Source organism: Aulostomus chinensis, chromosome 8 (genome assembly GCF_037954235.1).
Source record: "Aulostomus chinensis isolate RoL2024-O1b breed Wild chromosome 8, RoL_Achi_v1.0, whole genome shotgun sequence".
Lineage (NCBI taxonomy): Eukaryota > Metazoa > Chordata > Actinopteri > Syngnathiformes > Aulostomidae > Aulostomus > Aulostomus chinensis.
This window is the reverse complement of record NC_141327.1, coordinates 15,505,406-15,520,209: the sequence shown is the minus strand read 5'-3', so window position 1 is coordinate 15,520,209 and position 14,804 is coordinate 15,505,406. Positions and strand designations below refer to the sequence as shown.

Genomic DNA, 14,804 nt, shown 5'->3' with positions numbered 1-14,804 from the left:
CAGAGAGATGCACATTTTATTTTTTTTTAATTTTTTACACGTAGCTGCATTTTATGATCCTCAATTGGACTTTGAAATAAAGATTTATTATTACTACTACCTAACAGGTGTAGCTCAGCCTCCTGCATGCTCAGTGGGACTCATTCGTAGTTTACACTCATTCAAAATGATGTCAAGATGTTTAGAGTGTAAAACGAAGCAGCATGTCACCAGTTCATCCTGAGCTGTGTGACATTCATTTTCTCTCTGCAGGGTGCTGTCATTTCAACACCAGCAGCCTCCTTCCACGTATTCACACCCTCCGTGAGCATGTTTGACTTTGTCACTTGACTTCTCTGCCATCTGGCTTCCCCACACAGGCCGAGAGAATACATGCACCGCTTGTGTGCAGGCTCACAGTTAAGCCCCAAGAGACATGAGTCCTACAACACATTATTATCGTCACATTCTATCCTCCCCATTTCTGGTTAAAGGGCTATTCAGGACAGGAGATTTGTGTCGTATCAGTGCCATATTAGTCTGTTTGATTTTTCCTGCTTTTGCTGCTTTTGAAGTTGGGAGGTAGGATCTTTAAGCTGTAATTACAGGCCTGATAAGTGCTTATAGTTTACTGGGTCAGCCAGAAAGGGGTCATCCCTTCTTTGTAAACCCTAGAGGCCACATTTATGCTGACAGACTTTCTTTTTTAATGAAGTTGGGTTTGATTATTTATTAATTGTATAATATTATTTCCAGTCACTACCTCGACATTCCTGTTGATGACCTCTCCGTATATTTCTAAGTAGTGAGTTACCAATTTTGTGTAATTTAAAAACAAACAAACGACCATGCCGTGATTATATAGGAAGGAGTTTTTTGTGAGCCCTTCTTTTTTCTGAGTGAACACAAATTGGTGTTATTTTTTATTTATCTCAGCTGAATAAGGGATGTCAGCTTAAATTCATCAAGGATATTTTTGACCAGTTGCACACGTCGGCCTATGGGTTAACATGCCTACGCACACTGTGAATAGCTTTGCTAGCTCGCAGCCTGAAAGAAAAAAACAAAAACACAATGAACAATTTCCATTTCTTGTAGAGAAGCAACAAAGTCAAATAAATTGTGTGATGATCGTTTTCACTTTGGCACCATTCAGTACCACATAGGAACAAGCCAGAAGCTAATAGCTATGATGGAAACCTGGGGCCTGTGTCGATGCTAACTAAAAGGGAGGGGCCTGTAATACACATCATTTAAAACAAAGATTAGCTGCTGGTTAATGGTTGTCGGGCTATCAAAGCCTACATTAACTGAAACTGACATCCCTTAGCTGATATTTTACGAGGTTGTAAACTTTTGAGTGGGAGTTTGGGATGAGGCTTGATTGTACACTTCACAAGTGCAGAGCAGCTTTCTTTTAAACATTCACTTTTGTGGAACAAATGTGTGGACAGAAGCCATTTGTCTTTAGTGTTGAACTGGTTTGACCCACCGATGTCAAAAGGGAGAGATAAGAGTTTCATATTTTTTTGTGTGGAGAGATGTGGAGGAGAAAGACGGTTGCTGTTTGACAACGTGAAGTTAATCTCAAACTGTGAAGTCTCATGAGATGAGACACAGTTCAAGAAAGCTGGGAGCGGTTCTTATAAAAAAAAGAGTTAATAATGCCTTTTATTTATGTCACAAAAAGAATAGCTGTTCCAGATTTATTGCTCGCACTGACTTTCAAATTCAGAAATGAATAAAACAATCATTAAAACCCTATTTGGCCCTTTTACAAATATGAGTGCCTTGAGGCTATGGATATCTGGGTTCAAGTTTTATATGAAGATCAGCTGGCAGCGTCACTTGTGTATTACACAGTGCGTTTTTTGTACTTGGGACATGGAAACCAGTTTCAATATTCAGTATGTTAGCTGATACCCGATGTGAGATGCATCTGTTCAGCAAGACTCCAACACACGCGCACGCACACACACACACACACACACACACACACACACGCACACGCACGCACACACACACACACACACTCACACACACAAAACAAAAACAAAAAACCAATTGCAGACAGCGAGAGAAATAGACCATGCCCTCAATCAAGAAGGGTGATCTCCTATTTCGGATACTTAATCAGCTATGTGTGGGCTGTGTTTAAAAGGGGCTGACCTGAGGTGTTGACTCTGTTGTGCTGTGCCAACCAGTTGTGTAGTGCTTGTTTTGTTTCCCAGTTGTGTAGAACAGTGCAGTCCTAGCTGCACCGGACAGCTTAAACTATGTTGCCTTGCTTCTATCTGGGTGTTTTGTCCCAGGGGTGCCTGAGCTCCAGCCTGCCTTCAAGGAGTTCAAATATTGTGAGCCAGAACCACGCGCCAGTGCAGATAAGAGATGAAAATGTGGCAAATGGTGGAAAGGAGATGTTGAGGTGTCATACTGGCAAAAACCTACAGTAAATCAATTTTCTTTTCATTATAGGAATCAGAAGTTGATTAGATATGTGAACCATAATGGACACGACACCTCCACTGACCCTGACCACCATCTCCCGCCTCAGAGAGAGGCAGACACACCAACAAAACACAACTTCAATAGAGAGTCAACATAGACAGCATGACAGGACATAAGGAGAAATTCCCTTGTATTTCAACAGTGATGTATTCACAGTGCAAGTGCTCTCAATTCAAACCGACAGGAGATAACCAAATACACCATCCTCAGCCATAAATACTGATCAGTGCAATTTGGTTCTGATAGCAACCGAAATAACTGACCATTAGCACACACAGGAAGGCTTCATCAGCCTACATTAATCATAAAGCAGTCCATACGCAGCACATTTCTTAGCTCTTCATCCTCATCTAATAATTCCACTGACATTAAATAGATGGGGCATTTCTCACTGCTTCTATTTTTTTGGCCCTTTACCTTCCATCTTACCCTCTTGACTTCATTTGATCATTTCTCACATGAGATGGCAACGTTGCATATCTCTTACTGTATGCTGTAGGTAGCCTACCGCCAGTGCTGGGACAGTGTGACCCTGAATCACGGCCCATCTGGCATGAATTGTCATATTGCCAGACTGACCTTGAACACACCGACAGTTACACTTGTATTAGAAAATATTATTTATGAGGTGCATTGAAGCACAATTTTGATAGTCGTCAACTGTAAGCAAAGCCACTGTGTGTGCAGTAAATCCTCTGATGTCTATCTTGACACATGGAGGAGGCGGCCGTGGAAGTCTGGGGTAAACAGGCTGTAGAGATGTCTCACCGTGACAGAATTACGTCAGCCTGTCTTGACCCTCTACGACCTGGCTGCAGTCTAAGTTAATCAGTAGGTTCATTTATTTTGGATTTGCATATTGTGTCTTAGAAATATCTGTTATGCAAATTGTTAGTTCAAGGTGACTCAAGCAAGATGTGCCATCAATTTGAAGTTGCTTTGACCCCAATGAATATTTAGTGGTGCTACTGTATACCGCAACATGATAGCTATGCACATCTGTTATATTAAATCAGGTGCAAAACAGAGACAACTTAAAAAAAACAAGATGGCTGATTCTAAATACGCGTTGGAAAAGGGAGCAACGGTGTGCTAACGTGACATGCCAGCTAGTCGGTTCCACAGATCCATTTGGGACTTCGTCCAGAAGAAAGTGTTTTGGCAGAAGCTTTCAAAAAATACTTGGCAGGTGATTGGATGAACCATCTGTCAGTCAGCATTTATCATGCTAAATTTAATCAATCAGATAAACAAACTCACATAGATGCCCAAGCTGGTCGGTAAAGGAGTGAAAATGTTGTTTACTGTATATGGTGGACAGCTTTCAGGGGAGTTCTGCACTCTTTCTAAGAAATTCCAGCTCTGATGTTACTATAGCAGCACCTACGCTAACTCCTTCAGGAGCAGCGAGTTTTGCTTTGAACAGATGATCCCACTGCCAACGCACCTAAACCACTCCCCTTTTCTCTCAAAGGGCACTGATTGGCCCGAATCACCCTTGGTGTGCGCACAAGCACGGAACTTGAAGCCTGATGAAATGGATTCTCATGTGATCTCAGAAATCGAGCTGCTTAGCAACAGTGAGCAGACGTTCGTCGTGTTCTTTAAGTTACTGCTGCATACTGGAACATGGACTTAATGTGATCATAGTCGTATGCCTGTTTGATTGTTAGCAGCATATCTAAAAAAAAAAAAAAAAAAAAAAGTGAGTGCATTTGAATCAAATTAATGAATTTGCTGTAAATATAAAAGGAAAAATTGATTAAATTTGGAGGCATTCTAGATTAAATTGAGGGTCCTGGATCGCGAAGACTGTTCTGGGCTATTGGCAAGGTTTTGCAATACATGTTTGTTTTTGGGGTTTTTTGTTTCTTTGTTTGTCATAGACCTTAAATGCATTCCCTGTGCCCATATGAAAGAGTTGAAAGAAGAAGAATATTTTCAGCTTTTGCAAACCGTTCTGATCATATTGTGGAAATGTGAGTTTTCATTTCTGCCCATATCTCAGAAATAGTTGAGCCTATTTTGATTAAACTTGTATAGGCCCTGTATTTTACCTGGAGAGAAGTACTGTCTTCTTGAAGCTGGTGTTCTGGACCAGTGATTTGTTACACCTATTTGTGGTGGTTAGGAGGGAAATTTTGCTCAACATATTTTGATGACCCAATGTTCATGTGGTAAATCTACATATTTCAGTGGAGAAGGTTTGTGCTGTAGTTTGCTCACGTGGGATGAGATAATACACATTTCCCACATGTTAAAATGGAGTTGCCTGCATTTATTGGCTGATATTTTAGTTTTGCTGAAATATTAGAAACGGGGCAGTCTTGTCTCACAATGGTATTTTAATATTATGTATTATGTGTATTATTCGGCATGCACAGTCAGAGCTCCCAGACTTGTTGTGTAGTTAATAAGATTAGCCATTTTTAATGCTTATGTAGTGTGAAAGTAGATGCAGAATGGCATACAATACATAATCTCCCAGGGAGACTCTGCAGTTGTCTTCAAATGTTTGTTTAAACTTTGATGGGTGTTTGTACTGTAGACCTCCCTCGCACTCCTTCCTCCTACCTTTCTACACCTCCCTCCCTCGCTCCCTCCCTCAAGCCTTCTGTAGTTCAGCAAGAAGAGAAGAAGGGATGATGGAAAGAAATGTTCAACACAGCATGCCTGTGTCAGAGTTCCTCCTCAGACACGGGAATGCACCCACATGCTTACAGACGCTGCACATGGAAACACACACACACACACACACACACACACACACACACACACACACACACACACACACACAGAGTAAAACACACACAAAGCTCATGTAGATGGAAACAAAACATGGAAAAGGACGGAGGACAGAGCTGCTTGATATTGTTAGCCTACGTATATATAACGCTGCAGGCTGGATGTGTTTGTATATTTTGCTGGCATATGTGAATATGATTGTGAATGCATGTGTGTGTCCCTCATGATTATGCTTTGCTGGCTCTCTGGGTTTATGTGTTGTTACACACACACACACATACACACACCCAATATGACTCCCCCTTCACTGGGGACCCTCAGTACAAGATGTCGTCTTTTCATAAATAGTTTGAATTACATTACATTTGCACATCACCATGGGAACATACAGAGCCATTGCTAGATTATGCTATTCATATATGAATTACCCAGTCTTTGAATGTGTGTAAATTAAATTCAATGTAAAGAATTAGGTCACCATCCCTCACTCCCACTCTGATTGTCACTTGCCGTTGTGTCATAAGGATGACAAGTGTTTCTTGTCGTGAGTCTTCTCCCTGTAGAATTTTTCCCAAGTGGGTATATGCCACCAGGGTTGAAGAGGATGTTGAAGGAGGTTTGTCACTTGCTCAGTCATTTGCCTTTGGGAAAGTTTTGCTGTCTTTAAAACTGAATATTAACAAATTGAATAAAAATTGATTTTGCACAAAGAGTGACTGTAATGAGCCTAAATGGTAATTCCTCCACAGAGAAATCCAAGTTTACTAATTTCAATCATTGAATATATTTAGAACAAACAACATTTTTAGCCAAGCAAGTGGGATGAGGAATGTAACAATGTTGCTCTGGCAGTTGCTCCACCACTTTGATCCAGATAGAAATATTTCAAACAAGGATTAGTTGGATTACTGTGAAAATTTTGCGCTGAAATTCACAGCACGAGTTTGTTGGAGTTCAGACTCTCCTTTCCATTGCATGCACAAACAGGTTGTCATCCTTGGCCTTTTGTAAAATACCTTGGCAACTTTTTAACTTATTACCGTGAACTTGCAGTCATCCAAGTCATTTTTACACAGAGAGGGTTTTATCGAGTGAACTTTTTAAGAAACTTGAGGACATTTCTCCTTTGATGGCTTCCTTATGAACTGTTTGGCTGTTACCTTTCAAACTAAAATATTCCAAAGTCCTTATTATCTGTGCTCCATGTTGAGTTGAAGAAACCTGAACACAGATAGCCTTTAGAAGTTTTTGTCTCCATTTCTGACAACAGGTTCCTGCAGATTACTGAAGGAGATATTAGCTAACTTTAGCAAAATTAGCTTGTTGTTTGCTTGATTGGTGATTAGCTAATGAATGCAATGATTACAACGTAAGTAGGAGTTTTATCTTGACTTGTAGATTTTTTTCTTTTTTTGCAAGATTCATAGCTTTCAAGTCAGTTAGCCTTACATTTCTAGTTATTGGCTTTGAGGGTTGCCCTACTTAACATTTTGTTAGTGTACCAAAGACATGAAGGTGTGTATTTGCACTGTTATATTCTCAGCCAGATGTTATGAGACCCTGGTTGAAGGCCAAGTAGTAATGTCACTGCAACCCACTTGGAAGTTTTGGGTTTGCTAATGAAAACCAACTAATGTGTTTGAATTGGTCCTGAAGGCGTCCTCTCCCACCCCAAGGTCCAATTTTAACAGTTTAGTTCGCAACGGATGCATTTGTGTTGGTGAAATTAGTCTTAAAGTTTGTTACCTGAATACGAACATTAATTAAAAGGTAATTCAGTGTCCTGATGTTTCATTAAGTTTCAAATGTTTCACTTGAAGGTAAAGGAACAGTTTTTACTAACAGCTGCTGTATCTCCCCTTCCTCAAAGTCCCTAAAGCTGTGGACCAGCTTGGCCTGCCAATTGAGGCTTCTTATGTTTTGGTGCTGATAAATGTGTCCTTCAAACATAATACAAGTTCATCTAGCAAACATTTTATGCCGCAGATTATGACGAGGCTCGTCAACATGCTTTCTATATTTACACTCCCATTCATTTGTAACTTTCTGTTTCAGGCTTTTCACAAACAAACTATCAGTTATAGATTCAGAGGAGCTCACACACAGTTGTGCTTTTTTCCTCCTGTAAAGATCTGGGCTAAGGAATTAGCGCACTGTGTACTGGAGTGTAAATGAGTAATTACTGCATCTGTCTCATTTGTGTAACACACTTTTTTTTTATGTTTTCTATGTTTATCTTACTCTCTGTCCCTGACACAAATTATTTCATGATCTGCTGCCATATAGTTATTTTTAAATACTTAAATGTCAGATTTGATGCTTGTCAAGCAAAACGAATAGAGTTGTGATATAATGTCATGCATTCTTCCATTCTTTGCTCTTTAACGTTAGTTTCTTACGTTTCTTCTCTTTTACTGCTAATTCATACCATCGATGTCTCAACCCCTCTTTCTCTCCTGTCCTTCCTTCGTTCTTCCACTCATCCTCCAGTGTTTTTCCCTTTGATTGCATTCCGTTTGTTACTTCACCCTCCCACTCTGCATACTGACACTGCTGAAGGGATCTCTTGCTCTGTATCTCTCGTTGCTCCCCCCCCTCTCTGTCTCTTTCCTTATTTGTCTCCCACCGTCTCCCACCCTCCCTCTCATCCTCTTTCCCTCACTATCTCTCCATGCACACTTGATTCATTTTACACATTACAGAGGCATCCATCATTTTTGCTCTGTGAAGGGATATTCTCCTTTTTATGTCCCTTATAACATTTCCTACTTCTCTCTTTCTGCCTCTCAATTCTTTCCCAACTCCTTCACTTTCCTGTGGATCTGATCCTAAAGCTGGAATCAATATGTTTTATTTCCAGTTGGTCATCATGGCAGGGACCGTCTTGTTGGCTTACTACTTTGAGTACACGGACACCTTCCCTGTGCACATTCAGGGTTTCTTCTGTTTCGACAAAGCCTACTCCAAACCCTACCCAGGACCGGAGGACTACAGCAAGGCGCCGCCCGTTCTTGTCTATTCCCTTGTCACCGCCATCCCCACTGTGACGGTGAGTCAGTGTTTAACTAACAATTTTACTCCCACAGGTGCTAATCATGCTAAAACACATGAATAGACAATCATCTACATGCATGAGCACACAGGATTGACCCGAAACATGTGACACACACTGATGGTTCTGGTGCACACGTGGTGTTTGTGGATTGAGCGAGGAGAGAGGTGTGTAGGTGTGCATCCTCGTGGTCTCACTGGTCTGTTTGTGTGTGCATGCGTTCTTTGTCATAACCATGGCAACGGGCACTATATTTGTCCTCCGTAGGCTAGTCAGCAATCGCTACAGTGTACAGAGTCTCTCCTCATTTCAAGACTGCACAATATCAAACAACAAAATAGATGAGCTCTGAATGGCTTTCCTCTGTTCTTTAGCTAGTCACACTTTTGTTTTCACCAGGCGGTCTTCAACAAAGACTTATACACACATATCGAGGCAGAAACATCGAAACAGATACTTTAGGGTGTGAATTCTCTGATGTAAGCATATTCATGCAGCGATTAACGCTTTTTCCATTCATCATACATACTCACCTATGCAAAATCAACTTGAAATCCATTATAATGGACAGAAGTTGCATTGCGATTGTAATAATCACCAATATACCACACTGTTGGCCATCAGCCACACTTTTTTTGTAGCATGAAGTTATTAATAATGGAATAGCGTCGCATCCTCATCAAAGCTCTGTCGTCTCCATGACTGTCTGTCTTGTCCCCTGGGGCTTGTCTCTTTGATGTCCCACAGCTAAGTGGCATTGCGACATGGCCGCCTCTGAGCCACATATCACAGCATCACACTCACAAATGCAAGCACAGGCACAGGAAGTTGCATGATCACACACACATATATAGACTTTGGTCTAAGTCTGGTCCTCAATAGGTGGAAATCTAGCGCAGCCTCACCCACGCGTAGGGTGACAGTGAAGCTTTTTTATCGTTAACAGCCCGATCACAGTAAAGAATTTTTGTTTTGTTTCAAGAGTTGCCTGAGAGAAAGTTGCAGTCCTGTCTTTCGAGCAGCAGTTGTCCCACCCTCTTTTTGTTTACATGTTTGTTGACAGCTTCAAGAGACAAATTGTGATGATTTACACCTATCACACATATTGCAGGTTTATAGTGTGCTTATGTGTGAACATACCTAATAGATGGAAGCTGCAGGCGTTCGGGACATGTAAGCTTTGCAGAGTGGGAGCAGAATGGCATGATTTTGCCTGGAGTGTGAAGCGGCTTTTTTGAAAGTCAGAGCATCTGCGTTCTCTCTCGCTCGCTCCAAGATACCAATCCCTCCCACGAGCCTCTGTTCAAATACAGTTTTAAAAAGCAGATCTCCATTTCTCTTCATGTGACTCAGACTTTTAGCCACAAACAGCAAACAGATGAGTTCCTTAACTGACAACGCTGATGTTCGCTGCTACGGCAACGCACAGACTTGTGTGTGCGGTGATTCTGTGTAGTGCACTATATATGTGTGTACCATAATTTAAAGCCTTACTGGGGGCTGCAGAAGTTTTCTTTATTTTTTTCCCCCAAACTATTTCTCTTTTATTTTTTTTGATAAAATGGAAGCTGGACTGGGCTGCACGGTGGTGCAGTGGTCAGCACTGTGGCCTCACAGCAAGAAGGTTCCGGGTTCGAGTCCCGGCTCGGGCACGGGATCTTTCTGTGTGGAGTTTGCAGCTCCAGCTTCCTCCCACAGTCCAAAAACATGCAACTGGGGACGAGGCTGATTGAATACTCTAAATTGACCGTAGGTATGAATGTGAGTGTGAATGGTTGTTCGTCTCTCTATGTTGGCCCTGCGATGGACTGGCGACCTGTCCAGGGTGAACCCCGCCTCTCGCCCGTTGACGCTGGGATAGGCTCCAGCCCCCCCGCGACCCTTAATGTGTAGGAATAAGCGGAAGATGACGATGGATGGATGGATGGAAGCAGGGCTGCAGGGCGGTGCAGTGGTCAGCACTGTGGCCTCTCAACAAGAAGGTTCCAGGTTCGAGTCCCGGCTCGGGCACGGGATCTTTCTGTGTGGAGTCTGCATGTTCTCCCTGTTCCTGTGTGGGTTCTCTCTGGTACTCCAGCTTCCTCCCACAGTCCAAAGACATTAAGAGGGGACGAGGCTGATTGATACTCTAAATTGACTGTAGGTGTGACTGTGAGTGTGAATGGTTGTCTGTCTCTATGTGTTGGCCCTGTGATGGACTGGTGACCTGTCCAGGGTGAACCCCACCTCTCACCTGAAAGCTGCTGGGATAGGCTCCATGGAAAATGGAAGCTTACAACTTTGGATAGCCACAGGTCTTTGTGCAAGTTGAAGCAATGGTAGAGCAGACTTAACTATCCTAACTGAGTTTTATTGGTCAAGCTGCTTTTGGTAGACTTCCTCTCTTGTAAAGGCTATCGTCCATCTTGCATTTCATAAAGTCTTTGTGTCAAATCTGTAATGCTGCAAAGGATACTTGCACATACATCCAGAACCAAACATGGGAAGAGAAAAGAAACAGCTTTTAAACTGCACGGGTCCAATATTATTGCAGCAACCACAGTATTTCAGGAATCTGTTTGCAAATTTATTTACTTTGTCTATATCTTGTGAGCTCACATATTCTTACAGTTTCTGTCCATAGAAGAATACGTTTGTATATTTGTTTTTTTGTACACTCACTTTTGGTTTTGCTCACATGGCAGCATCATACAACCTGCAGCAGGTGGTTCTTTAAGATGGCGTCTCAGAGTCTGATAAAGAGCAGTAGTTCATGAAACCTCACTCACAGTTGATGCAATAGATAATGGACATCATAGCCCTGCAGTGTGAGCTAATTCTCAATCCTAACTGTTTTTATGAACCCCCTCGCTCTAACCTTTCATGTATAACCTGAGATAAACCTGACTTCTTTATCAGGGTTTTTATTTTTTACAAGCTTTTGAAAGCTCCTGTGGAGCAACAGAGGACACAGTATAATAGCATTACTCATCATGGCAATTCTTATCTTCAGAGACTTCCCTCAGTAAATAAGGAACCCTGCTTCAGGAGCTGAATGAACCGACTCATCAGATGGTTTGTTTCACTGATCCATGCGGCAAATATTTAGCAGGGGATCGTATCAACCATCTGTCTATCAACATCTATGGGCAGCTCAACGAACTGACGTCATGGTGAAGGACTGAAAACATCTTTTGAGCCGTGCTCGTCTTTGCTCTTCTTTCAAGGATGACATACTCTCTAACTTCAGGAGCTGCCACTGTTGTTTTGAACCCCCAGTCTCAATATGAGCGCACCCAAACTTGCCCATATCTCCTAAAAGACACCGTTTGATTGAAACCCTGGTGCTCCTTTTACACTGCATGGTGCTCTTGACATATATTTGAATGTTTTGACTCTTGTGAGATGTTTCCAATTTAGAAACAACCCACATAGACATAAATAGAGGCAACGGGACTATGAAAAGGCTCCTACCAGCATTGCAATATTACAGAGCAGCAGTGGTCTTTGTATGGGTGTTCATGTTCATTTAAACCTAGAGTAACTAATTTGAATAACACGCAACGCTTAACTGCAGTTGATATGGCAGCTAGATTAGAAAGAGGGCTGGGTGTGTGTGTGTGTGGGGGGTTGACGCACAGACAAAGAGAGGAAGTGAGAGGCTGAGTGAAATAGAAGCACTTGTATGGTACTTCGCAATAATGCTGTAAGTTTCAGTGCATCAGTGAAGGTAAGTGTGTGGGTGGATGACGGCGCACATCTGATTCTGTGCAAGTGGGAGTTGATAGGTGTGTGTGTGTGTGTGTGTGTGTGTGTGTGCGTGTGTGTGTGTTACACATGATGTGTGTGTGTGTACTAGTCAGACTGGCCTATATACACTTACCTTACACACTACAGATGTCATTTTCAGCTCTCACACCAATTAACATGCCATGCTGTCTCGCCTAAAGTGCTATTTAAACTCTTTGCTAATTATTTGTTTGTGTAAGGGTGTGTAATGTCCAGTGCATCTGAAACAGTTGATTCCGCAAACCTCGGACCAACCACAGGATCAAATAATGATCATAGGCTTCAGACGCATTGGCACAGCGCAAACTGCCACAGCACTTGCGGGGGGCGGCACTGTGATGTTTAGACACTTGTAGGTACAATGCCCTAAACAAATAAAATTTAGAATGTATTTCTCCACCTTTTTTATGTGGGTCATACTGTACAATGGTTAATGCTTGTTCTCTGGAGAGCTCCATCCTAATGCAGCGAAATATAAGCCTCTCAAACATTAACGCAAAGAAAGGGTGCCTTTTCAGAGAAGAGACTTTTGAGAGTTAAAAATGCAGCAAACACAACAACAAGAGAGGGAGAGAAAAGAGGAATACAAGAATCAAAAAGTAGCAAAGATAAAACAGAGAAAGCAAAACCTAAAAAGAATACATAAAGCAGCGATAGAGATGGAGGGAGGTGTTCCAAAGTTTATTTGCTGCTGTCTGTTAAACCTTGGAAGGAAGGAGCCTTCATGCATAATGCAGTGCCGTGTGACAGAATGATGGGGATTGGCTCAAATCATGGCGACAGACCATATGATCCAGTCATGCCAGAGTTTATTAAACCAGAGATGCGGATGCATGAAAGCTGCATTGTGCTGTTGTTGCTGTGATATTTTCAAAAACAGAAGCTGGATGAGGACAATGTTTCTTTGTGTATGGATCTTTTATACCTCAGTACGTAGAAGTTGAAGAGCAGTAATAACTTTAGGTGAAGAGAAAGACAATGGTCGGTGAATTGCCTCCACAGAGGATGTCGAGAGCTTTCAGAAATGCTGGGCTCTGCTTTTGGAGAAATTTAAATTTTCTGTCCTGCAGCTATCTGGCCAAAGATACAGAAGATAATGTGATGAAATTATGAGAATCTACTCAAGCTGAGGTATTGGTAGCAGTGAATACACTGGTGAAACTAGAAAGCACATCTCTGCTAACGCCAACTAGAGAACACATGTATGATGCTGCAGTAGATCACATTAAGACAACACAGTGTAACTTTGATTTAGTCCAACCACTATGTGGCGCTATGACTGTGATTTTGAATTCAGTTTATAGCTCTTGAGGCTGGAAAAGATGTGACCGTGTGGAGTCCAGTTACATCAGTCTCACTGTCCTTTGTATTTTAAAGTGTAGAATATTTAATAATGTTGGGAATCTGAATGTGTTGCTCTAGCAGAGTATGACTGTTGTTCTCACTGTATAACTCACATCGTATTACTTTTCAGAGTTGCTGAAAAGCATTTTTTCCCCCGATTTATTTATACTTCTTTACAAAATAACCTCCCAAACATATTTATATGTTAATTGCTTAGTCACACAAAAAGAGGCACAGCTAAATTTATGTCTATGGGCTCACAAAAGGGATGGTGCCAGAGGCCTGGTAACATAATGAGCACTTGTGCAGCTGCTTCCATTGGTTGTGATTCATTCATGGCTAATGCTATTGCTTCTCATTCAGCCGAGCAGAGTTATGTAAAATCAAACGGTTTGACAGAGTGAGCGGGACAACTTCATCTGCCTTGACACAAATCCAAAATGTCAAGTTCATTAAAGCTTAGCTGCAAATGCACTTACGGTAACTTCCATACCAGGATATCCAAATGGTAAATGAAGAAAACTGGAGTATTTTCCTCCAGATTTTTCCCATGTAATCCCAGAAGCTTTGTCACTTCTAACTGACCAGTGAGGCGTCAAAACCATCCTGCTGACGTTGATCACTTGGACTATGACCCGGATGACTGAGAATCCTCACTAACATGTCCTGCTTCTCAGCACTTGCATTTAACTGTTGATTTGTAGGCAAAACAGCTGTGGATTTCTGGTGTCCATTTAGAGCTCCTTTCATCAGGTGGCCATAGACTCCATCACCATTGTGTTCCCCCATGCAGTCAGTCAGTGATTAAAAAGATACGTGTGTCCAAGAATTTCACTTTTCTCCTGCGGGGATAACAGACAGACAGACAGACAGACAGACACACACACACACACACACACACACACACACACACACACACACACACACACACATATATAAAGTATATATAATATGTATACAGTATATGTATGTATATATATAATGTGTATACATATGTATGGGTGTATATGTATATATGTGTACATATATACACACATATGTGTATGTGTGTATATATGTACATAGACAGAGAGACTATTTTCTCCAGTGATATGGCTCCCACTATGCTCTCTGACTGTGCTGTGGACAAATTCAGCAAATTGTGAAGTTCACTGTCCTGAATGCACCTTCCTCTGTTATTCTAATCAGAGTTGCCGTCTTTGACAAACAGCCCAAAAGAATTGAGCTGTACTACAAACGCGCACACACACACACACACACACACACACACACACACACACACACACACACTCAAACATGATCCAGGTTACCAACTTCATACATAGTTGAACTCCTGCAACTCAAGCATGAAATCATTCTTATTTTCCTGACATTTCTGAGTTGATTGCAATTGTCATCAGCCTCGTAA

At 41.7% G+C, this 14,804-nt stretch overlaps 1 protein-coding gene across 4 annotated transcripts in view; it reads left to right on the top strand.

Annotated features, from left to right (window-relative positions):
- Window positions 1–14,804, top strand: part of LOC147257349 (phospholipid phosphatase-related protein type 5-like) — a 57,831-nt gene that overhangs the window by 23,549 nt on the left and 19,478 nt on the right. For 2 of the 4 annotated variants that reach the window (XM_086211221.1, XM_086211222.1), the window contains exon 3: window positions 8,093–8,281. In XM_086211221.1, the coding sequence (XP_086067347.1) occupies window positions 8,093–8,281 (189 nt within the window). Of the gene's footprint in view, window positions 1–7,946; window positions 8,282–14,804 lie in introns of those variants that run through there. The other 2 variants (XM_086211220.1, XM_086211223.1) reach the window with 1 other exon arrangement.